The sequence below is a fragment of the Microtus ochrogaster genome, chromosome 18 (assembly GCF_000317375.1).
Source record: "Microtus ochrogaster isolate Prairie Vole_2 chromosome 18, MicOch1.0, whole genome shotgun sequence".
Taxonomy (NCBI): domain Eukaryota; kingdom Metazoa; phylum Chordata; class Mammalia; order Rodentia; family Cricetidae; genus Microtus; species Microtus ochrogaster.
This window is the reverse complement of record NC_022020.1, coordinates 21,457,190-21,483,239: the sequence shown is the minus strand read 5'-3', so window position 1 is coordinate 21,483,239 and position 26,050 is coordinate 21,457,190. Positions and strand designations below refer to the sequence as shown.

Here is a 26,050-nt window from a genome sequence, read left to right as displayed (position 1 = left end):
CCAATGACCTTCCTCCATCATTTCTTTGTTCCCAGACAGAGGCTAGGTGTGGACGTTCCCAGGTGGAGGGAGGAGCCTGCCCCAATGACGCACATTGCACCCCCCATACCTCTGACACCAGCTCTGGCATGCTAAGTCACGATGCTGTTCCCCTTCCCACAGCAAACGAACGCATGCCACCCTTGTATGGAGGGGAAAGCCAGCAGTGGTGGACAGAGGAAGGGGAAAGAGCCCTGTGGAGAATACAGTTGGCTTGTTACATGTTGTAACAAACAGAAGGACAAGACATACAGACGAAAAGCAGGCAGAAGCAGAGAGTGGTAGAGAGTGGACAGAAGTACAGAGTCTAAGAATCCTTGGTGAATTTGAATAAATTTTGCAGCCATTGGGTTCGGATTTAGACCCTGTGCTGCCCAATTCCAACCCTGTGCTGTGACTGAAGACTAAGGCATTGGGTGTCCTCTTCAAATAAAAAGAGTGGAAAGTGCGGGGAGCAGCATACCAGAGCCCTGACAGAGACCAGACTTAGTTTCACTTGACTAGAGTGGGACAGAACTAAGCAAGTAGATCTCGTGAAAATCACAACTTAAGGGTGATCATCAGTAAGCACCCCCACAAGTCTTTTTGCTGGCTCAGAAAAACCCAAGGCCCCTCTGCTGGCTCAGTAGATGCCCCTCAGACTTCTGCAGGCTCAGGATAGCTTCCCCTACTCTGCTGCTTGAAGGTCCTTAACCACTAGGACCAGTTAGCCCCCAGACTAATCTATCCTCCACCAATCAGCCCCAGATTAATCTCTCCTCTCTGGAATTCCCCTAACTCCACTTAAAAGGAGCTTGTGACCTTCTTTGGGGGTCATCAATTGCCGCCCTAACATTGGAATTAATAAAACACCCTTGTTATTGCATATGTGGCTGTTAGTCTTCTTTGGGGTCTTCTCTCAGACTCTAATATGGTAGCCGGGGTCAAAAAAAAAAGGGGGTGTGTGGAATGCACCCTTGAGCAGAATGTCTTCTGAGGAAAGGGTCCCATAGAACAAAGATGGCCTTTGCTCTGGTAACGGGTCTGGGTTCTGGTGTGGGCATCTTTGGCAGGGTATCCCCTGGATCTCTAGAGGTGGTGACTTGGAACCTGCAACCTATCTGGCCTGAAGCTGATCCAATCTAGTGGAGTGTGAGTGTAAGGAGAAGAGTGGTCAGCCCATGTGACCAGGGATTCATGATTTAACTGACACTAATATAAGAAAAATAATCCATACTATCAGTATGGTAATTAATATCTTATAAATAATAGCCTTGGTGGATTTTTATGCTAAATATGACAGGTGGATTAATAGGATGCTTTGTTATGGGACTGTAATCAAAATCATTTAACCACTTTACATGAGTTTTCCCATCTTTATACATATCACTAACTTCCACCCGTAAGAAATTCCTAAGGACTCATTTTTTTCATTTGTTTTGGTTTAGTTTTTTGAGACAGGGTCTCCCTAAGTAGTCCTGGTTGTCCTGGGACACTCTACCTAGACCAAAATGGCCTGGAACTCACAGAAATCCTCCTGTTTCTGCCTCCTGACTAGTGCTGGGATTAAAAGTGTGTGCCACCATGGCTGGCTCTAAGGACTTATTTAACCCTTTACTCACTGAGCATGACACCCAACACACAGTGTTTAACTAGTCAGGCTATGGTGAGTTACTATTGTTAGTGCTTTGGAAGATTCATTTTACAGCACTGTTGTGCAATTCCAATTCAGCTATTTGTCTAAGCATTAGACTGCAAGTTTCTTGGAGGTGAGATCTATGACTCAGTTACCTGTTTTCTTAAAGGAGTGGCACATGGTTTGTTTTTTATCATGCTTGCTTAGTGAACGATAATGATGGCTTTTCAGATTTAATGTAGTGCTCATTCTGTTTAAAGTGTTATATACTTCTCAAGTGGTCTAATTTTTCAGGGTGTATGGGTGTCTTGCTCCATTTGGTAGTTATAACAAAATAACATAAACGAAATGACTTGTATGACTTTTAAAGAAATCAAACTAATTTCTTACAGGTCTGGAGACTTGAGAACATGAGACCAGGGCACCGGAAGACTTGCTGTTTGGCGAGGACTTTCGGAGTCACAGATGTCAATTTCCAGCTGTGCTGTCACATGGCGAGAGGGTTGGGCAACTCTTGAGGGCCTCTTTTATAGTACGTGGAATATGTGCTCTCATAACCTGTGACCATCCAAAGGGCTTGCTTCCAGATATTACCACATTAAGAATTAAAATTTCAACACGCTCATTTTTTAGGGGGAGGGGGACTCAAACCACATCAATAAGCCTAGACAGACAGACAGACCTGACAGAAAGGTCATTCATAACGGGCTGCTCTGGGATCTGAACTGTGAAGCCTTCCTCTGTCCTCTCAGGCTTTCCTGCTGTGTGTTGGTTTTCTCAGCACTGTGGTTAGCAGAGGGATGCTCACACCTCGAGGCAGTAAACAAGACAACAGAAATAGAACCTGCTGATTGGTACTCAGGCACTCAGCTCCTAAGATGGTTGGACATAGATGAGCAGGGTAAAGTACATCAGTGGGATCTTCAACTGCTTTGCCTCTCTCACACAGACTGGCTGACTTTGGCCACACTGAGCGGCTTTCATTGGCCCCATAGGTGATACAAAAACACTAAGAGTATTTTTTGAGAAGCATACTATGAGGAACAAGATGAGGAGATTGTTTGAGTCTGTCACCCTGACTTGGGCAGCTCTGTCTCTCCTGCACACATTCCATGGCCCCTGCCTCTTCTCTGAGCCTTGCAGAAGGCTTTCACCTTACCTTGTGCTCCCTCATTGTGACCAAGCTCCAAAGCATTCTCTGTGTTCCTGTCACCAGAAGAGCATGCACCGGGAACAAAGCAAAGTAGCTGCTCTGTTGATAATGCTCAGAGTATGATTTGAGGGGGCTTGGTGATTTCTTTTATTTGCTTTCTGCAATGATAGTGTGAAAATGAGGGTGGACTTGTGGGCCAATGCTCTTCACTCTGGAGGAAGGGTGCCCTTCCTAGGCCCCACAGATCATGGCCAGCCGGTAGTCAACTCCTGTGTATTGTGGGTACTGAGACATGAAGTAACGGGAGCCTCAAGTGTTCTCAGTCCCTTCTGCACAACCTAGTCATCTCGGAAACTGGTTTAAACATTTTAATTCTTTGTTTATTATTTTAAATTGCGGGCGTGTGTTTGCATGTGGGTATGTGTAGGTGTGCCCATGAAGGCCAGAGACTTGATGGCCTGGAAGAGCAGCAAGTGCTTCTAACTGCTGAGCTCTCTCTCCAGCCCCAAGGGCTGTTTCTTTAAATGCCACACCCCAGATCGACTAAATTAGAATTTTGGAATGAAGAGATATTAGCATTTTTGTCAACTAGCCAGATGAATCCAATATGCAGCCAAGATTGAGAAGCCACCCTAAAGCTGCGCAGCTACACAATTAAGCTCTTCTAATGAGCTTTCTTCTGGCTCCTTTGTAAGATGGCACATTCACCTGGAAGGTTACCTTACGGTACTGTCATTGATATTGTCTTGAGTGGGGTTTCTTAGGACAGTAATTAGCACTAATTAAAAGATGAATACGTAACCGAACACTGGCATAACGTTTTAAACATGTTTCTCATTCTAAATAAAACCAACTGGTAGAAGGCCAAAATAACATAATTGGCAACGGAAAGCACCAATTTCTTATAGCTCATTCAAGGCGGGTGCCAAACATGAGTTTGCAAGTGTTGGATGGTGTTGTCATCTAGTGGCAAAATGTGATCATTGCAGCACAATCTCTTTCTTTCTTTTCTCTTTGAATCTGTTTGTTTATTCCCTTATTTTTAACATTTATTTTATTTTCGAGAATTTCATACAGGAGAACTGTGTTTATTTTCACCCCCACTCTCTCCCTGCTGGTCCAGCTCCTCCCAAACTCCCCCTACTCCATCTCAAATTCATGACTTCTTTGTTTTTATTTTTTTGTCTTTATTATTGTTATACACACAAGTATACAGATGCACACACATATAACCTGCTGAATCCATTCAGTGTTGCTTATATGTAGATGCATTTAGAACTGACCACTTGAGAATGAAGAACCTAACCGTGGGGAGCTCGTCCCTGGAGAAGACTGGTGATTTTCTAGGCCTTTGTCTGCAGTTCCTCATGTAGAGATGAGGCCCTGTGAGAGTCCCCGGTCCACTCTGGGATTGCAACCCGTGTCATGCAGCACCATCTTCAACTTTCTGGAGACAAGGTTACTAGGAAGGCTGTGACCAGCAGGGGCTGGGATCGGCCTGGGAAAAGCAGGCTCTTCCTCCATGCATGGCTTTGTCCATCTTCCAAGGAGTCTTACCTAGAGCCTCATAGTGGTGACTAAATCTGGTGCTCAAAATGATGTTAGTGTTAGATCAAACTGTGTTTTCATACAGAAAGGATGCGGTGAATGAGAATATAGAAAACATATACACAGAGGAAACTAAGGTTTGTGTAGGTTAGAGGAAAATGTCAAAGGCTTATATAGGTTCAGAATATTAGAAAGCTAATTAGAAACCTTGATTTATTACTTTATCAAATTATGTCTCTGTGTTATCTCTGTGGGGGATATTCATAATCTCTTCTCAACATCTGCTATCACCACCACTCTAACCAGCAAAAGTCCAGTTCTGCTAAAAGCAAAATTACCTTAATCTACAAAACTCAAGGGATGTCTGGCATGCCATCTCTTCAGTTAGGCACAATAATGTTCTCTGTATGGTAAAATTATCATCATTAATTAAATATGGATCTTTAAGGATTTCTGGGAGGAATGTTGGCTTCCTAACAAACAGGAAACACCTTTTACATTCTTCCTGCTAGTAAGGTGACCAGATTTGTACATCCTGCGGCCTTGGGAACAGAAGTCACATGCTAAAGACTAAGCGGGGTACAGAGCCTGCTGTATCAATGTGGAAGGACAACCTTCTAGATTTTCATATGAAAAGGAAATTGCCCTGCTATGTACTGAGTTATAGTTGCCCACGATTCTCATTCAAAGCCCTAATTCCCATATACAATCCTTTAACACAGGGCTTTTAGGAAGTAATTAAGGTTAAGCTAAGTCATTTACCAGATTATGGCCTTATAAGATGAAATCTGAAAAAAAAATTTTTTTTTTTTGTTTTTTGAGACAGGGGTTCTCTGTAGCTTTGGGACCTGTCCTGGAACTTGCTCTTGTAGACCAGGTTGGACTCAAACTCACAGAGATTTTTTTAAGGATGTCCAATATTAGATTTCTCAGCCTTAGATCTATAAGAAATAAATTTTTTTTTTTATTTTTGGTTCTTTTTTTTATTGAAAAAAATTTCCATCTCCTCCCCACCTCCCAAGGAAATAAATTCTGTTGTTTGTTGTTGTTGCTTTGGTTTTGGTTTTAGTTTGTTTGTTTTAAAGTTTATAGCAGTTAGTTGTAACTCTCTAAGCAAAATGATTCAACACTCATTTAGCTACAGTATGACAGGCTTAGTGATGCCTAGTGCAAAACCTATAAATAGAATGTTTCATGTGTCACAAGGTCATTTCTAGACAAATTCACAAAGTAAAAGTTGATAAAGAAGATTGAGAGATACACAATTTAGTCCCATTTGTTTCAATCCAGAAGTTTTATGAGCACCAACTCAGACATTTGAAATCATGCAGTAAGTGTCTACTACAACTTCAGCACAGAGAATGTCAGGAATAGTCAAACTGTGTGTTCCTTGCTGCTGAATCTTGACAAGCCATCCTTGAGAAAGATTAGCTCACACTCAAGGAGGTCATTCTGATACCTAACAGCTCAGTTCTCCATCTGTGACCAACAATCCAAGTTGTCAGCAGCAGTCCTAGCTCTGAGAAGAAAGTCTACAGCTTTCCCAGGCCAAACTGAAGTCCTCCAAGTCGGAGCCAAAGGCAGCAGCTGCTGGAGTTTCCAGTCCTTCCGTCATCTTCTCTGCTAGACAAAGGAATGTGCAGAGAAGGTTGTTCTAAGCTAGTGGGGGAGAGGATGCATCAGTAATCAGTGTGTTATCTCCACAAATACCATTTTTGCTGCACTCATGTTATGAAACCACTTTAGAAAATTACTCACCCCAAACGGAGAGGGAAAGGGAGAGAAAGAAGAGGAGAAAGAAAGAAGAGGAGGAGGAAGAGGGGAATGATCAGAAAAGGAAAGAAAGAGAAATAAATAGCACAGGGAAGGAAGAAAAGGAAGTGGAGAGAAGGCGTGAAAAGACAAAACACACAATGAGACAACGGAAACCTTGCAAACCTAAGCCATTTGATTTGGGAAGAAAGAGTTATAGAAGGATGAAGAACCCACAAAGGGATACAGTGATAAAACTAATTGCCTGCACTATATGATTATAGCTCCAATTATGCTTTCTCTTGAAATATGCTTTCTCCCAGTGTCTGGTTTCATATAGGAAATACCCTGATGTGTGGCCACCTACAAATACACTATTGGCAAGCCATTTCAAGGGCAAGTCCCTTTGCCCACAGTGCAGCTCACTAATTGATGTGAGGAGCAGTGTTTCTTTCAATCTCACAGAAAACAAATGAAGCCAGAATGGGTGGCAAAATGTGTATCTGGTTGAAAAACTCGAAGATATCGAGTATCTCCATAAATGATAAATGTTCAGTGTCTACTAGGTCCTTTTGACATTTTCTGTATTCTGATGTGGGAGGTCCTTTTGTATATGTGTTGCTTTTATTGGTTGATGAATAAAGAATCTGCCTTGGCCTATGAATAGAGCTAAGAAGGGAGGGAACTAAACTGAATGCTGGGAGAGAGAAGGCAGAGTCAGGGAGACACCATGGAGCTGCTAGAGGGGAAAGATGTAAGCTGCCAGCCAGAACCTTGCTGGTAAGCCACAGCCACGTGGTGATACACAGATTAACAGAAATGGATTAACCAAAGATATGAGCTAGCTAGCAATATGATTAAGTGATTGGCCAAACAGTGATTTAATTAATACGGCTTCTGTGTAGTTATTTCTGGTCTGAGCTGCCAGGCAGACAGGAAATGAACTAGCAGCCTTCCAACTACAGTATTCATACATAAATACATACATACATACATACATACATACATACATACATACATACATACATATTGTGTACTTTGTCTAGCATATTTTGCAGGTTTCCAACTATTGTGGTTTGAATGTTTGTTTCTTCCCAAATTGATGTTAAGTTTTTATTGCAATGGTATTAAGTGGTGGAATTTTGCTCTTGTTTGGTTGGTTTCTTTGAGACAAGCTCTTACTATCTGCTGTCTTGGAACTAGCTACAGACTGGCTTTGAACTTTCATCAATCCTCCCGCTTTTTCCTTCTGGATGATGAGATTATGGAGATGCACTGCTTTGCTCAAAAGCTGGGAATTTAAAGTGCAATTAGGTCATGAGGATGCTGAGCTCAAAAGAACAAGGCAATGTTACTTACCATGAGAGCACATTTTCAACCTCTGGTATGTGCTCCTCAGGAAAGAATGAGTGTGGCCTTTGTGTGTGTGTGTGTGTGTGTGTGTGTGTGTGTGTGTGTGTGGTTTTTCGAGACAGGATTTCTCTGTAGCTTTGAAACCTGTCCTGGAACTAGCTCTTGAATATCAGGCTCACAAAGATCCTCCTGCTTCTACCTCCCATCATAGAGGATAGATGCTGTGCCTTAACTGGGTGGGCTTCTCAGACATAGATTTTATTATGCAACGATTCTCTTATTTTCAAAAGGGAAGCAATGATTTTTTTTTTTAGATTTCCTTATTGTTTAGTTAGAATGTAATCAACCCACATAAACTCATAGGGCAAGGCACGATTGGGAAGAATGGCCTTGATGAGGTAGGTGTGTGCTTGTTAAAGGAAGTGTGTCACAGGCTTTAAGTGTGGGGACAGGCTTTGAGGTCCCTTTTGCTTAAGCTTTGCTCAGTGTCACAGACCACTTCCTGTTGCCTTCTGATTGACATGTAGCCAGCACCGTGTCTGCCTGCATGCCACCATGCTCGCTGCCATGATGATAGTGGACTGAACTTCTGAACTGTAAGCCACCACCTCAAGTAAATGTTTTCCTTATAAGAGTTTCTGTGGTCATGGTGTCTCTTCACAGCAATAGAAACCCCAACTAAGAAGCTTATAAGTCTACACAATTTTAGATTTAATCAGCTATAGTAAAAATTTCCAGCTAAGTATCCTATGAAATAGATGATACAGTGTTAGTTAGCACCAATACCCCAAAACTATCTCAAAAAAACAAAAGAACTCTTTTTAGATCCATTGTTGCTAGAAGAGCCAAATATCAATGACTCCCAATAACACCAAGATTCGTTTCCAGTCTCTGCCTCAATGTTCATATGGAAATCATGGTAGAGGTTACACCTATATAAACATGATCTATGGGCATGGTAATAAATATCACTAAACACATCAATTACGTACTTACTACCTGAAGGCACCTTTGGGAACTTCCTCATCTAAGAGGTAAAGACCTCCATCCAAAGCAGCTGGTGCAGAGATGATGCGGTGGGGATTCATTCTGAGAATCGAGTTTCTGTTGTGTTCAGTTAGTGCCAGTTGCTCTCACTTGCTCATATTCCAGATTACGGTGGGTGGGGTTTTCCCACTTTGTTGTTTATGGAATAGAGTTATCATTTAGTACTTTTAGCGTTGCGGTAAAGAACATTCCCCGTAGCTCCATCAATAATGAGCTAAATCACTTCACAGGTATTCCATCCTATGTTTACGCTCAATTGTTTCCAATCTTTTCAGACTATTTTGTCACACTGCATTTTCTTATCTTAGTACAAAAGAAGTTAAAAATAGATGAAACTTGGAGACAATCTACTTAGCGTCTGCCTTTACTGGAAATTTGGTGTGGAGTGCACAGAAGAGAAGAAGGAGCCAAGTGGTTTCCCCAGTGCCTCACTCCTGGAGCTCACTTGCTCATCCAGTGCTGGCAAGAGACAAGTTCAGCCCACAGCAGTCTCTAACTCTTCATGACCAAGCCCTTTTTCACTTATGGTGACTGTGGATATCAACCATTTCTAGAAGTAGAAAGATGTGTTGGTTGTTTTTTTGTCAAGTTGACCAAACTGGCATCACCTGAGGCAAGGGAACCTTGACTAAGAAGTTGCCTCTATTAGATTGGCCTGTGGACATGTTTGTGGTGTATTTTTTGATTGATGATTAATTGGGGAGGTGGCATCCCATTGTAGGTGGTGCCACCATTGTGCAGATAGTCTCAGATGATGTAAGAAAGAAAGTTGACTTTGTATGAACTGAGCAGATTGTATTTATATATTTATGAATAAATGTACACATGTATACTATCCTTCTATATGTAATAACAACTAAATAGAAGTCATGAATTTGACAAAAAGCAAGAGGTACCTAGAGGGTTAGAGGGAAGAACAACAGAAATGGTTTAGTTTACATTTTTATAGTGATATTTTATTTATGTTTTAATAAATAAAGCTTGCCTAAAGATCATAAGGACAAAACTAAGCCACTAGAGGTCAGGCAGTTGTGGCAAATACCTTTAATCCCAGGATTTGGGAGACAGAGGCAGATGGATCTCTGTGGATGATATCATCCACAGGGTAGTTCAAGGCTACCCTGGCCTCTACAGGATCAATGTATGAAACAAATCCAGATGGTGGTGGCTTACACGTTTAATCCCAGCACTAGAGGGAATATAAAATGGGAGGAGGGAGAAGCTCTGTCTGCTTAGTCTGCTTAGTCTGTGGTCACCCAGCCTTGGTAGAGGTAAGACTTCTCTAGTGACTTGACTGCTTTGCTTTTCTGGTTTTCAGGTTGAATTCCAATATCTGTCTCTCTATTTTTTTTATTCATGCTACACATTTTAATTAAAAACAAAAAAGGAAGATGAATAAGCCATGGAGAGAAAACCAATAAGCTCTCCGGTTCCCACGTTGACTTCCTGCCCTTGCTTCCTTCAGTAATAGACTAAAAGCATAAACTGAAATAAACCCTTTCTTTCCATGTTGGTTTTTGTCAATGTTTTATCACAGTAATTAGAACAGATCTCAAAGGAGGATCAGGAAGAGGAGTTGATTTGTGCAATCCAGTGTGGGGTGGAGGATCTCAAATCTGGAGAAAACACAAGGCAGGCTTTTGTCTTAATAAATGTTCTATGCACCTGTGTGCTTAGCGTCTCGGTTGTATGCCAAGTGATATACTACAGGATTTCAAGTGGGGTCCAGACAGGGCCTTCGATGGCTTACATACTCTCAGAAGAGGTTTCATTCAACTTTAGCCTGCAGCAGAGTTCAGAGTATATGAATTATTCCTGCATATAGTAAATGGAGGGATGATTGAGCTCACGGTAGGAATGCTAACATGTAATGAATGATTGAAACTATACACACAAAACCCACACACTGTATAATCTCATGTATATGAAACCCACGAATGGTCAATAGGAATCTAGAGCAGTAGCAGCTTGTCTAGAGTGAGTGGGAGAGAGGGAAAAGTGAATGGAAGAGTCACGGGGAGGGGGGTGTCTGCAGTGATGGAATGGGCTAGAGTCACGGGGGGGTGTAGGGATGGAATCGTCTAGAGACAAGGGAGGGGATGTCTGCAGTATGGAATGGTCTAGAGTCACGGGGAGGGGGTGTGTCTGCAGTGATGAAATGGTCTAGAGTCACGGGGAGGGGTGTGTCTGCAGTGATGGAATGGGCTAGAGTCACGCAGGGGGTGTCTGCAGTGATGGAATGGTCTAGAGTCACGGGGGGGGTGTAGGGATGGAATCGTCTAGAGACACGGGAGGGGATGTCTGCAGTGATGGAATGGTCTAGAGTCATGGGAGGTGTGTCTGCAGTGATGGGATGGTCTAGAATCACAGGGGGGGTGTCTGCAATATGGAATGGTCTAGAGTCACGGGGGTGGATGTCTGCAGTGATGAAATGGTCTATATCTCATTTAATAGTTTAATAGATGTTTATAGTTGCCAAAATTTGTTAACCTGAACATTTAATATCAGTGTGGTTAAATATGTAAATGATAAATACCCCCCAAAGCAAATAAAGGGTCTTCACAATTACCATCCACAGCCTTGCAACAAGTTCCCTAAGTCAAGGATCCTGAATAGCAGAATTTTCTCTCCAGAAGAATGGGTAAGTAGCAAGTCAGTTTCCAAAAGATGCCACACTCCTAAACACACGGTGCAGACATGGGCAGTGAAGGAAAACGAAACCAGGACTGATGAGTCCTGCTCTGTGTTAGCCAGGTTATTTTTTGATGCAGCTCCTAAGCAACAGGACTAGAAGCAATTAGCCATCCCCTTCCAGGCATCAGATCAGGGAGGGGCTTTTCCAATGTATCAGCAAATTAATACATCACCTTGTTTTTGTACACACGTTCAGATCTTCCCCCGGGGTGAAGAACAAGAGTTTGTGGTGCTAATTAATCCCAAGCTCTATTACAAACTCTTCTTAAATCGTGTGTTTCTATTGGTGACACTGCCTTGCTTTCCTTAAACCCAATGCTTGGAGACAGATAACCAATACTTTTCAATTTCAGCTTGAACTTGTCAAACTACAAACTATTTCCGAGTGAGTCTGGAGGGAAGCAACAGAAGGGTTAAACGAGATGATGCTTTACATTGCCAGTTGAGGTCAATAAATGCAAACCTTGAGATTAGCGCTGTTCACTACTTCTGAAGATCTATGTGCTCATGTTGTATGTAAAAAGACAACTGTGGTTTTTCTTCTGAGGAAAACACATGGTCAGAAAGATAATTGGGTCTTTAGTAAGTTATCCACTATCCTACCAGGCTTCTATGGTTTCATAACTGTGAAAAATGTCAGAATACCTGTATGCAGAATAAGAAGGACTGCCTGTGGAGGAGAGAAGCAAAGTTTTTGGTGTAGGTGGAGAAAATGCAGTCTGGATGGATGGGAACATCTGTCTGGATGCCTCAGAGTGAACTACCCTCCACTTCATATTCAAGTACTCTGCCCCCAGTCTGGTGAATGGCATGGTCATATACTCAGAACTGCAAAGCTGGGATAGGAGAGGATTTAGGGTAGTGGTAGAACATTTGCCTAGCTAGTAGAAAACTCAGTTCAAGGCTCAGCTCAGAAGCTAGGGAGGGAGAAACAAAAATTGACATTGCTGACTTATTTTCGTCTCTAATCAGGGCTGCTGTTTCTACACACCCTCCTAAATGTGTTCTTCCCTCTGTGACGTCAAAGATTCTCATGATGATCTTTTTCTCCAAATTGTTTATTTCCTGTATTGTCTTTCCTGCTTAGTCTACTCTATGACTTTTTTTGCCTCTTGTTTGAGACAGAGTCTCATGTCTTTCAGGTTGGCATCAAAGGCTCTATGTTACTGAGAGTGGCCTTGAACTTTGGATTCTCCTGCCTCTGCCTTCCGAGTGCTGAGATTTACCACCATACTTGGTTTATGTGGTGGAGAAGATCCTTCATGCCAGGCCCTCTATCTGATGTCACAAGGCTCAGGTCAGTATCCACTGTGGCAGAGCACCTTGAAATGATCTGAATGCTGCCCTCAACCACACAGGGTATCAAGATTTAGACAGACACCTACTACTCTCCAAACACTATGCTGCAATGTGCCTCTGAGACTGATCACCTGCACTGACATACTTCACTGGAGCACTCTAAACATTCTGGAGTCACTGGCTTTGTTTGTTTGATTTGTCCTAGAGTTTCAATGTTTCAATGAGCTTTGAGGAACAATTGGAGTCAACTCATTGACACCATCTAAGTCTGAAGGTGAAGGGTTCTTAACTCTGGAGAGCTGCCTGGCCCTCTGGCCCCACAAAGGGCCTGACAGGATTAGCAATGCATGCTCCATACCCTAGGTATCAGATGGAAGGCGTTTTGGAGATGAATCTTTTTACACAGTACACGTTAACACTTCCTGGTGAGGTCAGGCTTCTTCAGGCAGTCTAGTAGGGCAGTGAGCTTCACTTTGTTGTTGTTCTTGCCTTAGAACTCTCTCAGTCTTGAAGACTGTGGACCCTACTAAGCTTCCATTTAGTGCCATTAAATTCTGGTGGCATCTGATGTCCTTAGCGTATTGAAAGTAAAAGGAATCAGATAACAGGCACTATTAAAACAGTTTTTCATAATATTTTGCTGATGTCCTGAAAAAGTTTCGTGGAGGCCCAGAAACTCCTGGGCTACTCTTTGAAAAACCACTGAATGAAGTATTTGCTGAATAGCAGTGTGTACAAAGTACTGAGGTGAACAGAAAATTTGTAAATGTAGGTAAGACAGAACCAGAAGCAAAGGCAGCGCGGTGGGATGAGATTACCATGTAGACACAAGATGATGTCACCAACTAGGCTGGTGACATGCTGAAGATACAGGGACATAATGATGGATGGACATCTTTACCTTTAGTGTCTCTGGGCAATGCTGTTATTTGAGAAGTTTTGCTATATAAAATACTCTAATAAATGGCCTTTTCTCCTCAAAAGGTAATTGTGAAGACTGTGTGTGTGTTTGTGTGTGTCTGTCTGTGGTTTTAGGGACTGAAGCCAGGTTTCGCATAGACAAGGAAAACACTACCATTGAGTACACCTTTAGCCCCAGATCCAGGATTTTAAACTGAAATTCATATTAGGTGCTGGAAGGTGTGGTACACCTGGAGTGACTGTGACTTCTCAGCAGGAAGGAGAGTGGTAATTTCCTCCTCTGAGTGCTCCAAAGGTCAGAGAGATAAGCCGATATGAGGTAATAGCTCTTCACCATTTTGCGCACCTGGCGTCAGGTGGACTATTTTTGTTTATTGCTGAAGGAAAGTGAAACTACACCCATATTCCACCCACTTTCTGGGAAGCAGGGGCCTGACCACTACGGGGTGAGGAGCTCTTCTGACAAGTGCTTCCCACGGCTTCCTGGAGAGCTGTCTGGCTCGGCACTCACCGCGTGACTCACGGCTACTTGCCTGTGTGTCCTCTCTGTTCATGCCAGGGCCGACCTGGAGACCACCCACTGCTCCTGAAGAGACAGAGCCAGAAACTCACATCAGGTGAAGCGAGCCTGGAGTTTTGGGGGAAGCTCCAATGACTCAAGCAACAAACATGGCTGGAGCTTCTTGGCGTACTTTTCTGGGACAAAATGAAATTGGATCAGCTGCTTGGGATATATCTTTGTAAATACATATTATAAGAAATGTAAAAATTCTACTGAATAAGCTAGCGCACTAAAGCTATATATATAACACCACCAGAATCAGATTGTGAATACTGCATCCTATTTTAAGATAGAAATACACACAATTCTGTAAAGTTCAAATCTCTTTGTGCCCAGTTGAGGACCCCCCCCCCCACACACACACGGCCTGAGATGACAGCGAGCTTGCCCTTGATCGTCATGCTTTCTTATTTCCTCACATCCTGTGCTATCTGCACTCTGCTGGCCTCTTGGTCTCCTCACTCAGGGTCCAGGGCAGATGTCTTCTGGCCGTCTCTGGCTCTGTGGAGATGGAGTTACATGCTGTCTTTCCTACGCTGCTCATCTTCTGAAACTGAGAGCATCAAGGAACCTGTCTGTTTTTGCTTTGGGATTCTGAATATTGTGCCATGTTTTCCTTTCATCCCAGGATTACTAAGTAAACAGTCGAAGAAAGGGAAGCAAGGTGGGAAAAGCACAGAGCTCCATGGCCATTTTCTCACGTCTAAGTTCCTGTCTAAGAAGTGTCTTCGCCTCAGCTTCACGGTATCACAGCAGCAGCAGCAGCAGCAGCAGCAGCAGCAGCAGCAGCAGCAGCAGCAGCAGCAGCAGCAGCAGCAGCAGCAGCAGCAGCAGCAGCAGCGAGCCAGCCATCTCTGCACCGTTCCACCTTCCTATCCAATGGGCTGAGAACTAAAACTGTACCTAGACTGTTGGGGAGTGGTCCTCCGCTACAGAAGCCATGTTTGACAATCAGCTAAGTGTATGCCTGGCCTCCTAGTCTCTAAATCTGGCCATCTCCATTAACCAGAGAATAGAAAAGCAGTCTTTTCTGAAGAAAGCCAGGTTCCTTTTCTTTCTTGATATACACTATGTATTTCCACACCATCAAACTCCCTGCTAAAACAATGACAGAAAAATGGCACATGGGCACTTTGGTATTTTATCTTTTTTGCATGCACCTATGCATGCATATTAAGGCTAGTAAGAATTCCAACGCACGCACACACACACACACACACACACACACACTCACTCACTCACTCACTCACTCACTCACTCACTCACTCACTCACACTCCTTTGAAACAAGAAAAACTCCCAGGATGTACTCTTTATAGAGTATGAAGGTTCTCCTTAATTATTGCTCTCGGAGAGAGACAGGCAAAAGGCTAAGGCAAACCCAACTGATGTACGAGCTAAACATAAACCTTCCAGTGATTGGGGTGTAGCATGCTTTGTATTCTGTAGCGTTTCAAGAGCCCTGAACAGCACCCTGTTGTGAACACCCAGGGCTGCACCCTGCCTGCCGCAGAGAGGCTGCCAAGTTACGGAAACACCTGGATTTCCATGTCTCACCCACTAGCCACTCACTGCAGGCAGGACTTTCATAACATTTACTCCAGGAGAGCATGACCAGGAAGAAATAAAAGGGTCAGAATTGTGGGGCAGTGGCCACCCTTGCAAAGAACCAAAATAAATTAGTTGTAAAGAATAAAATTTAGTCAGGGATGGCCGAAGAAATAAAAAATAGTTAACCCAATACTAGATGTGGTAGAAAATACATGATATTGCTTTAGAAAAAAAGAATTATGTGCTAATATTTATGCTGTGAGGGCCATCTCGACTGTCAACTTCATTGGAATGAGAAAATAAGATTGTCAAGCAGACAAGTAGAGTATCGTGAGGTCTGTTCCGGAGAGGATGAACCAATGAGGGAGAGAGTATCTAATCCAAGGGGGCCTGCATGAGAGCATTCTCTCTCCTCCTGGTAGTCATTGTGGTGTGCTCGGCTTCTCTGCAAGCTCCCTTCTGTGAGGGCCACGGGTAGAGTGGGGTGGGGAAACACAGGTTAATTTCTTCCTAGGAAGTTGTGTCAGGCAGAAAGGAGAAAGCTAACATCGATGTTATCTTCTCTTTCGATGAACGCTGGCTGAAATGTTATTTACATGACTATGGTGTTGAAGATCACTTTAGAAGACTTCCGTGATCAGCCAGTAACATGCTTCTAGCACGTGTGTAATGACCAGAGCTCATCCCTAGTACCCAAGTGACATTCAGGCGTGGGAACATGAGCCTGTAATCTCTCCCCTAAGAGGCTGACACAGGAGAAGCCCTGGGGTTTGCTGGCCAGCAAGTTTAGCCTGTTAGTGTGCTACAAGTTCAATGAGAGGTCCCGTCTTTTTTTTTTTTAAGGTTCATTTTTCTTTTATTATTTCTGTCTTTCACTGGCTTGTGGCTACTCTTGGTCATTGTCACATTTGGGATATCTAAAGGCAGCCTATATACACCATTGATATAAACAAACTAGAAAGGACAATGGTGTCATAAAGGCAGCCTATACACACCATTGATATAAACAAACTAGAAAGGACAATGGTGCCAAGGCTTGCCATTCCTCAACAAGTTTTCAGTGACAGGGGAACAAAAGAATACAGAATGGGGAATTTAAACTACAGTTAGCAGGAGGAAAAGGAAGTAACTGGATGATAATTTAAATTGTAAAAACGTGTCAAACACCATTGTCACCATCAGCAGCACCAAGACAATGCTGCAAATGCACAGAGTGCCGTCTAGCTCTAAAATTTTGCCATAGTGTCATCTTGTTTATTGAAAATTTAACTACAGAATAGAGCTCAATAAAAATCAATAAAGAGACAGAAGAGAGGAGATGGGAAACCTCTCAATAATCTATCTTAACTATATAATATTTATAATCCTTATCATCATTATTATATTGTCTTTGGTCACTCAAATTTTCCTAAATGTTTGAATTGAGGTATTCTATTTAATTATTAGACTTGTTTCTAGGGAAACAAGAAAATTTCAACTATATTCTGTAGTTAAATTTTCAATAGAGAGGTCCTGTCTTATAATGTAAGGTAGGCAAGCTACTGAGGAAGCCACCCAACATCAGCCTCTGGCTCCCACACCCAAGTGTGAAGACACACTCATGAATATGTGCATATTCATACACCACCCACAAGTGCAAACAAAACCAGCCAGGAGCACTAGGCACCGGAAAAACTTCTGGGCTTGTCTCAGGGTTACTGTTGTGGTAAAACACGTGATCAAAACAAGTTGGGGAAAAGAGGATTTATTTGGCTTACTCTTTCACATCATAGTTGTCACTGAAGCCATCAGGGAAGGAACTCACAGGACAGGAACCTGGAGGCAGGAGCTGATGCAGAGGCCATGGAGGAATGCTGCTAACTGGCTTTCACCTCATGGCTTGCTCAGCTTGGCTTCTTATGTAACCCATGACCACCTGCCCAAATGGACTGAAGATTCAGTACAGACAAGGACATAAATCACTTGGAGAATTCTTCATGTAAAGCTCCTGAACTTGAAGGAAAGACAAACCACCAATCAAAACTGCCTGCCTCTCTCATATTTAGGCAATGGGTGGCTAGTGATAGTTTGTCTAAACTCTCTGTTACAGTTTTTTCTTTCCTGGCAGTTTAATTCCTTTTTCCATATAAGGGCAGAGGGAAAGCTCTCCATGAGAACTGTCTCTCATCTTCCTTACACCCAAGTCCATGAGCCCACTTAGTTTGTGCTGTCAGCCTGTCTTGGCTAAGATGGTGCCACCAAACTCTGCTTTGGTGTGGGTAACCGTTGTTCACTCTATCACAGGGGCCTGTTAAGTCTTGTTTTCCCATCTTCCCTGTTTTCTATAAGAAGCAGATAAAAATTTCCAGAGTTCTTCAAACATCTCCCAGTTATGGCAAACAACGTAGGAGTGCAACAGGCCCTTCTGCCCAAACATGTTGGTACATACTCATACTGAATACAATCACCTTGTGTCCAAGGGTGTAAGACCCCAAGAGGCTCCTGGGGGACAGTTATCACGCTCTCTAACTCTAGGGTTGCACTGCGCCCAGGTATTTCTCAAATGTGGCTTCATTAACCCCATTTCATTACAGGAATCCAGGGCCTGCAAGTCTTAACTTAAGCCTCTTTCTTTTCTCCTCCAGCATTCCTCCCAGAACAGGAGGGCCATGGAATAAGCCATATGACCTCCTCCCCTCTGGTTCTTCTCAGTGTTCCAGTGCAGTCAAACCAGAGGTCTTAAAACACTGTGAGGTCTCATCCCTCCAGGCCTGTATGGTGGAGGTTTGGGTTGGGCTACAGAGTGCACCTTTCACACAAGCCGATGCTGACCTGGGGTCTGAACCAATATCCTCTGTGATCATCACACATTAGCAAGCCTGCAGTCAGAGATCCACACAGACACTGGAATGCTGGGGGGCATTCGCTTCTGTGGGCCTGCATTTCTAGGGAAAACCCACGCACTAAGCCTCAGGGCTGTGGCACACATGGCTCACAGAATTACTACTTCTTTGAAACAAATGACTGTAGCGTTGGAATCTCAGGATCTCAAATCGTTTATCAGTAGAAAACAAGACAGCACAGAGCAAAACTCTGAGCAAAGTGTGTAAGATAAGAAAAATACCTTTCAGACCAAGGACCTGGTTTTCTTTTTTCCTTCCAGAAACATCGTTTTCTCAGGTTGCTGGAAGCAAGTGGGAACTCCAATGTTCTAAGAGAGTTGATGCTCGCTTTCTACCTGGGGAAGAGAAAGGGGAGGAAGGTAGGGAAAGAAGAGGGAAAGTCAGGGAAGGGGAGAGGAAAAAGCAGAGGAATTCCCCTCCTCTGAGCTTCATTAGTTTCCAGTCTCTGCAGATACCAGGAGTAAACTGCGTACCTATCTGTGGGTTAACTGCCTTGAAATGAAATACCATGAGAAATAGAAGACAAAAGGCTGCGTATAGTTCAATGATAAGGATCTTGCTTAGTGTGCCCCTGAAGTAAAGGCACCCTTAAATTCTTAAAAAAATAAAATCAAATTCTTCCTACTAAACAAGCATCAAAGTCTTCTATAATTGTTGATCAAGAACTCTAAATATTGTACGATTAAAAATAATTTAAGGGTCTGAAGAGCTGGGTCCGTGTTGAAAAGAGCTTACTTTAGTAAGCATTAGGATCAGCGTTTGTTTCCAGCACCCACATAAAGTCAGGTCAGTGCTGTGTGTCTGGAGGTCTAGTGCTGAGGCTGGGAGTGGGGGGTGGGGTAGGGAAGAGGATCCTGAGGTGTGATGGCTACCTTCACAGCCCTGGGTTCAGTGAGACGTGCTCAAACAAATGAGGAGAATGACACTGTAGGACAGTCTGTGCAAGCACTAACACCCTACTCACGTGTGCATGCGTCTGTCTGTCTGTCTGTCTGTCTGTCTGTCTGTCTGTCTGTCTCACATTAACACTGTGGAGGGTTGAAACCTCAGGCTTTCCCCTATATGTACCAATCATAAATGAAAAAAGACGCCATGAATTTGAAAGAGGTCAAGGAGTTATGGTATATGGGTTTGGAGAGAGGAAAGAGAAAGGGGAAATGATAATTACACTCTCAAAAAAATAAGAGAAACAACTAAAAAAAACTAACACTGTCCCCACAGGGAGTAACATAAAGCCTTGCCTTAAGGCCTGAACTTTTCCTGTGCACTGTGGATTACAACACAAATAACTCAGCTCCTCGATAAAGAAAGTGTGTATTTCAGTCAGTCTCCATCTTTTTCTATCCACAGTGCTTTTATTTAAGAAAGAACACATTTGAAACATTTTCAACTGCACAAATCCTTTTTAGAAAATGCTTCCCCAGAGCCTTTCATAAAATTGGCTCTCCAGGAAGGAACAGACTGCCAGACACACATTTTTGTTCTTCGCCCACCTTTCCCTTTCATCACAGAGCACATGTCCTTGGGAAGCTAACATCCATCTCAGGCCAGGTGGTCTGAATGGTCTCTGTCCCATCTAGACCTCAATGAATCATCAGGCCTAGCTAATCAAAGCTGCATCCCTCTAGCCACGCAGGCTCAAGGGTCAAGGAGAGTCACTAGATGATCTATTCTAGGTCTTATTTTGTAACAAGTTTAAGAATGCTGTGTGGGGCTAAAGATTTAGGAGCACATACTGCCCTTGCAGAGGATCTCAGGAACTCAAACACCTCTGGCCTATGAGGGCCTACATTCCCATGCACACACCCACCACAAAGACATACAAACACATAATTAAAAACAATAAAAGTAAGTATCTTAAAGAAAACTAACATATAAACCTACAACTGTTGGCAGTTTGAAGTTCTGATCACCAGTTTATTCTCGGTAGTAATGAAGAAACCATCCTGTAGATCAGTGAGGACAGACCATGAGAACAGTCAGAGGTCAGACATGAGGTCAGAGGAACACAGCAGCCAGCTATCATGGAGCCTACCAAGCAATAGGTCAAGCAAAGCCAATTGTATTACTGTTTGCTAGTGCTGGGCTTCTGTCCTATGTAACCAATTCATAAAAATGCATAAACCGACCTTAAATAATACTAATTTATTTGAAGATCTGATAAGACATGATTTATAAAGAAAATATAACCTGCCAATCTTGACTGGAGAAGATATAGAAACGTAGCAGTTCGGTAGCCAAAGAAGAAATGAAACAGACAAATCAAGAAGCAACAAAGAAGCCAGGTGTGGTGGTACCTGCCTTTAATCCCAGCACACAGGAGGCAGTTCTAGGCCAGCCTGGTTTACAGAGCAAGTACCAGGACAGCAAGGAATACACAGAGAAAAAAACAACAAAGACTCAAAGACACTAGGCTTTTGTCCCACTTTGATTAGGCCAAATTTGTTTTTAAATCAAAGTTAGATAATTCTATCAAACATATAAAACAGTTCAGGAATACCTCAGGAATGAAATATTATTTAATATGGGAAATTATAACAATTGAAAACATTGATTTTTTTCTTTCAATACAAGCTTCAAAAAATGCCTTAATAAAATTCTCTATTCACCTCTATCTACTTAAAAGCTATCAATAAAATGATTCCTAATGATATTCTGCTATACTCATAGATTCAGTCATCAGAGAAGCTTCCTTCTACAGCAGACCCACAGCAAGACATTACATGGAGAGACCTTGGACAAACTGCTCTAAATGGAATGTCTCCATCAAATCCCTCCCTCAGTCCTCAGGGACAAGGTCCACAGTATCGATAGAACAAAACTCATGTGACTTCCCACACTGAAGCAGCAAGAACAAGGCCTACATACGGTCTGCACTATAGATTATAGCCTTCAGCTTACTACCTTCATGGGACTCCTGAGTCTGTGAACAGTGAGTCTCTGATTCTTGTGCCTGCTCTTGGGGTCTTTCTTAATTTCTCTCTCTCTCTCTGGTTTACAGCCTCAAAGTGATGGATGGGTTTTGCTTTATCTTATTGTATTTTACTTTGTCGTGTTCAGTTGTTATCTCTTAGAAGCCTGTTCATTTCTAATGAGAGACAGAAAGGGAGTGGATCCAGACAGAGAGGAGGTGTGGAGAAGTGAGAGTAGAGGGAGGGAAAACTGTAATCAGGATATACTGTATGAGGAAAGAATCTACTTTCAATAAAAGGAAAAAATGGAAGAAATATGAAACAAGCAGTATAATATATTAGAATTTAATGAAGGATGCTATCTAGCAGAAACCTAGTACATGCATCACCATGTAACAAAAGACCACTGAAGGCATCTGCACCTGACCTGGCAACAAGACAAGAATTCTGCAAGGCAGGGCCAGTAGTTTATGGAGGGCAAGCAATCCTGACTCAGACCAATCAAATGGAAATGAACACGGAGTAAGTAAAGCCTCAGCAGCTGCAGAAGGTGATTTTCTAGGAAGAACATCTTGATTAACACTTTAGAAAAATTTTGTATTGCCATGACAAACTAGCAAAATAGTTTTATGTATTTATGTATTTTACACACACACTCACACACGCAGTGAAACTAAGACACGAAGAGAGCCTACTCACAAATATTTAATAATAATCATTGCTCTTGAAGAGACTCAGTTTACTACTTTTTTCTAAATCAATTCTAGAAGTTAATACCACCCACACACAGATTTCAAGAAGATATGCCTAACATGAAACAAGAAAAATTTGAAAAAATATTTAAGAAGACCTTATCCCACCAAACTTAATCAGAGCATGTTGCATTATTAAAACACCAAAAATAGCTCAATAAAAATTTAGCATACAATGAAACAGCATTCTGCTCAATGACAAAGTAAGTGGGTCTTCAATTCATGATTTCTGAACAAATGACTGAACTAAAAACATTTCCACACCTTGTCTTCATTGCAGTGATCAATTATAGTTGACGATTTAGCCATTAATCACTCACACAGGTAGTCACACACACACAAACACACACACACACACACACACACACAAAATCAGGATAAACAGCTTAGAGAATGGAGGACTTACTTTATAACTTAGGATAAGACATAAAACATTATCAACTTGACCATATATGAAAAATGTAAAATCCCTAGGATTCTATAAAACAATGCCAGAAAGTCAGAAACATACAACTACCTGGAGGTAACAAAGACCAATGTTTAGGTTGCATAAATACTCAACAAAAGCTGAGGCATGGTGACACACACCTTTAATCTCAGCTCTTAGAAGGCAGAGGCAGGTGGATCTTTGTGAGTTCTAGGACAACCTGGTCTACATAGGGAATTCCAGGCCAGCTAGAGCTATACAGTGAAACCCTGTCTTAAAAAAACCAAAGCAAAAACCTTTCAACAAATCTATGATAAAAAGACAAATGATGCAATAGATAGAACACACAAATATCAATTCTAACATAAAAACAAAATCAGAGTTTTTATTCTATTAATGCAAGTGGTAAAGACATGATTCTGAATACGCCTCATGTTATGAAATAGCAGGTACAATATAATCACTTTGGAGGTCACATGGAAATATCTCTTCAAATTAAAAATGCTAATCCCCTGGCTCACCACTTCAAACCCTTAGCATATGCTACACAGAGATCCTTAACCCAGAGACCTAAGCAACATGATGCTTGCTTACTTCAGCACGGTTTGTAGTTACTGTGTGTGTGTGTTAGGGTTGGGGGTGGCAGAGGAAAATTCCCTAATTTTGGGCAGATGATAGGCAAAGTAGATAATAAAACATATGATGTGCAAGTGATGACATTTCAAGTTATAAACTTTTCTTTAAGTAAAAAACAAAACAAAAAAATAAAACCTCTACATTTCATGTTCTATGTCTATTTACTGGGATCAAACACTGTTGCCAAAAACAAATCCATCTGATATTTTTATAAGTAAAATGTAGTCATATACAACACACATTAAATTTCAAAAGTAAAGACTAAAGTTCAAAAATATAGAAGTATGCGGAAACCGATTACATTTTAAGAAAAATATATACACAAAAATACTTTGTGTTTTTTTCTTCTCTTCCTTGATGGTAAATGTCTAAGGTTTTGGAAGGTTATTGACAAAACATACTGTCTAAAGACACTGCTAGTAAAAATGACAACAGATCAAGTTTGCACTTTCACCTGAAAAAGGTAAGAAAATTTAGTTCATGATTTGATAAGAAAAAAGAATTCCTGTGTTGCTAACTCATCAGTCCATAAAAAAGAGAATGATGACAAGGGCTGCCAGCAGTTTCTTCTCAAATAAACACGTCAGAGAAGGAGGAAAAGCCGCGAAAGACAGCCTCGGTGGAGCTTGGAATCTCCCTGTACAGGCACCTGCTGCACCTCTTCCTGGAGCACCTGCGTGAAGCAGTCCCTCTCACGTTTCGAGCTAACAAAAACTTGTTTAGAAAGGAGGCAACAGAGAAAGCTCTAGACCCTGTGCTACAAAGCTAGACACGCCACAGGTCCCAGACGACCTTACTTGTAACACAGTCGGGCTGTACCACAGGTACCAGATATGAAGCACAGCCCCAAGAATCGACAGTCTACCCTTCATCAAATGACACCCAGAAAAGAAACAACTTGTTTTTCTAAGATAACAAAAGCATTTTAGAACTATATTATAGATGTTTTACCTGACAATGTCAATTTAATTCAGCAAAACTTCATACTAAATAGACACTCTCTATTATATGTAACACATTGAAAAAATACAAACTGGCAATAATTTAAAAAGCCTCGTCTATGTGACTAGTGTGAAGGAACTCAAGTGGTTTTAGATTCCTAGGTGTTCAGAGTAACAGGAAGGTGTAATTTTACACCCAGAAAGTTTCTGCTCTTCAGATACAGAACCCTGCTGGTGAAGCAGCGCCAGCAGCCTCCACGCTGAGCAGCGGATGAAGACAAGCTCAACAGTCCATTTCACATGCAGCTGTGAGTGCTGCGATCACTGAGGTTTATTTCTCACAGCAGAGCACTTTTGATATAATTTAAAACACACATGCTCTGATTGAAGAGTGACTGTAAGTGAGTCCAGTCTTCTTCTACCTGGGATGACAACTTCTCCAGCTCTTCCAACAGCACCGCCTCTGAAGGAAGCATCTTGAGGTGTAACTGGAAAGAAAAGCAAGATGCTTAAGGTTAAGTTGGATGTTTTACTTAAGAGTACCAAAATTCTAATTTTTTTTTTTAACCAAGGAACCTACGAAAATAGTATCTAAATATTTCTTTCTTAAATGGTGGTTTCTTGTCTCTAATTTCCTGTTGTTCCAAACTATTTTTTTTTTTTAGTAAAAGAATACAAGGGAATCTTTATTTTCTATACTTACAGCCATTCTTTTATTCAATGGAATACTCATTGCTAATTAAATTCTTAACATAGCTTTATATTTCATGGGGGGGGACTTAATTGGGGGAGGGGGAGGGAAATGGGAGGCGGTGGCAGGGAAGAGACAGAAATCTTTAATAAATAAATAAATTGAATAAATAAATAAAAAAATAAATAAAAAAAGAAAACAATTCCACTAAACTTTTGAAGTTTCTTTCACAAATATTTGTATTACTGATCTTATAGACAAAACTACTTACTTACTAATTATTGAAAATTTATTAGATAACATGGAATACAAACTATTTTTTACTTTCAACTTTTTTTTATACCACGAGCTCTCTTAAAAGAACTGATGCGACTTCATTTTCCACAGCACAAACCCCAGCTATCAGGCTGTGTGGGCTTCCAGTTTCCTTCCTCTTCACCCCACTGATGAGGGTCATCTACTTTATTTTTAAAGGCTTATGCAAAATTGGTAGGGACTAACATTTGGTAAACACAGGAAAACCTATAGAGACAATCTGAAATTTCTTAAAAAAAAAAAAAAAGCTATCTGGTACTACCTAAATATTCACCTTTTAAATAAATGTAAAATCCTTGCATCTTCAGCATGTTATACCACCACAATGGACTCCCAAAGCACATCTCTATTTCATTCATCAAAAAGCAAGTTGTGCCAAATTAACTGAAACTGATGGAAGGGTGTAGTAATACGAGGGGCGGGGCTGCATCCCTGGCACACGGCTGCCCGCACGGCTAGCTTTACCCGAAATAATTACACGGAAACTGTATTCTTTTAAACACTGCCTGACCTATTAGTTTCAGTTTCTTATTGGCTAGCTCTTACATATTGATCTAACCCATTTCTATTAATCTGTGTAGCCCACGAGTTGGCTTACCAGGAATGATCTTAACCTGCGTCTGCCTGGAGTGGAAGAATCATGGCGACTCCCTGACTCAGCTTCTTTCTCCCAGCATTCTGTTCTGTTTACTCCTCCCACCTATGTTTTAGCCTATGAGGGCCAAGCAGTTTCTTTATTGCTTAACCAATGAAATTAACAGATTGATAAATGACACTCCCACATCAGAAGGGAGTATTTTGATTTCAGCAGCAGACAAAAATGAACAAACAAAAGAACCTGGCTTTCTCTTACAATCACAGAAAACTTACACAGATGACAAATATGGATAAAGCCAAAATTATGCTATCAAGTAATAACAAAAACAAAGACTACAAGTGCATATCCCAACTACTCCAGGGT

The 26,050-nt window shown here is 41.7% G+C and overlaps 1 protein-coding gene across 1 annotated transcript in view; it reads right to left on the bottom strand.

Annotated features, from left to right (window-relative positions):
* Positions 1-22,470: 22,470 nt before the first annotated feature.
* Wdr36 (WD repeat domain 36) overlaps positions 22,471-26,050 on the bottom strand; it is a 35,721-nt gene continuing 32,141 nt past the window's right edge. Inside the window, exon 23 of the mRNA XM_005355888.2 lies at positions 22,471-24,571. Coding sequence (XP_005355945.1) covers positions 24,422-24,571 — 150 coding nt within the window. The 3' untranslated portion in view covers positions 22,471-24,421. The remainder of the gene's footprint in view (positions 24,572-26,050) is intronic.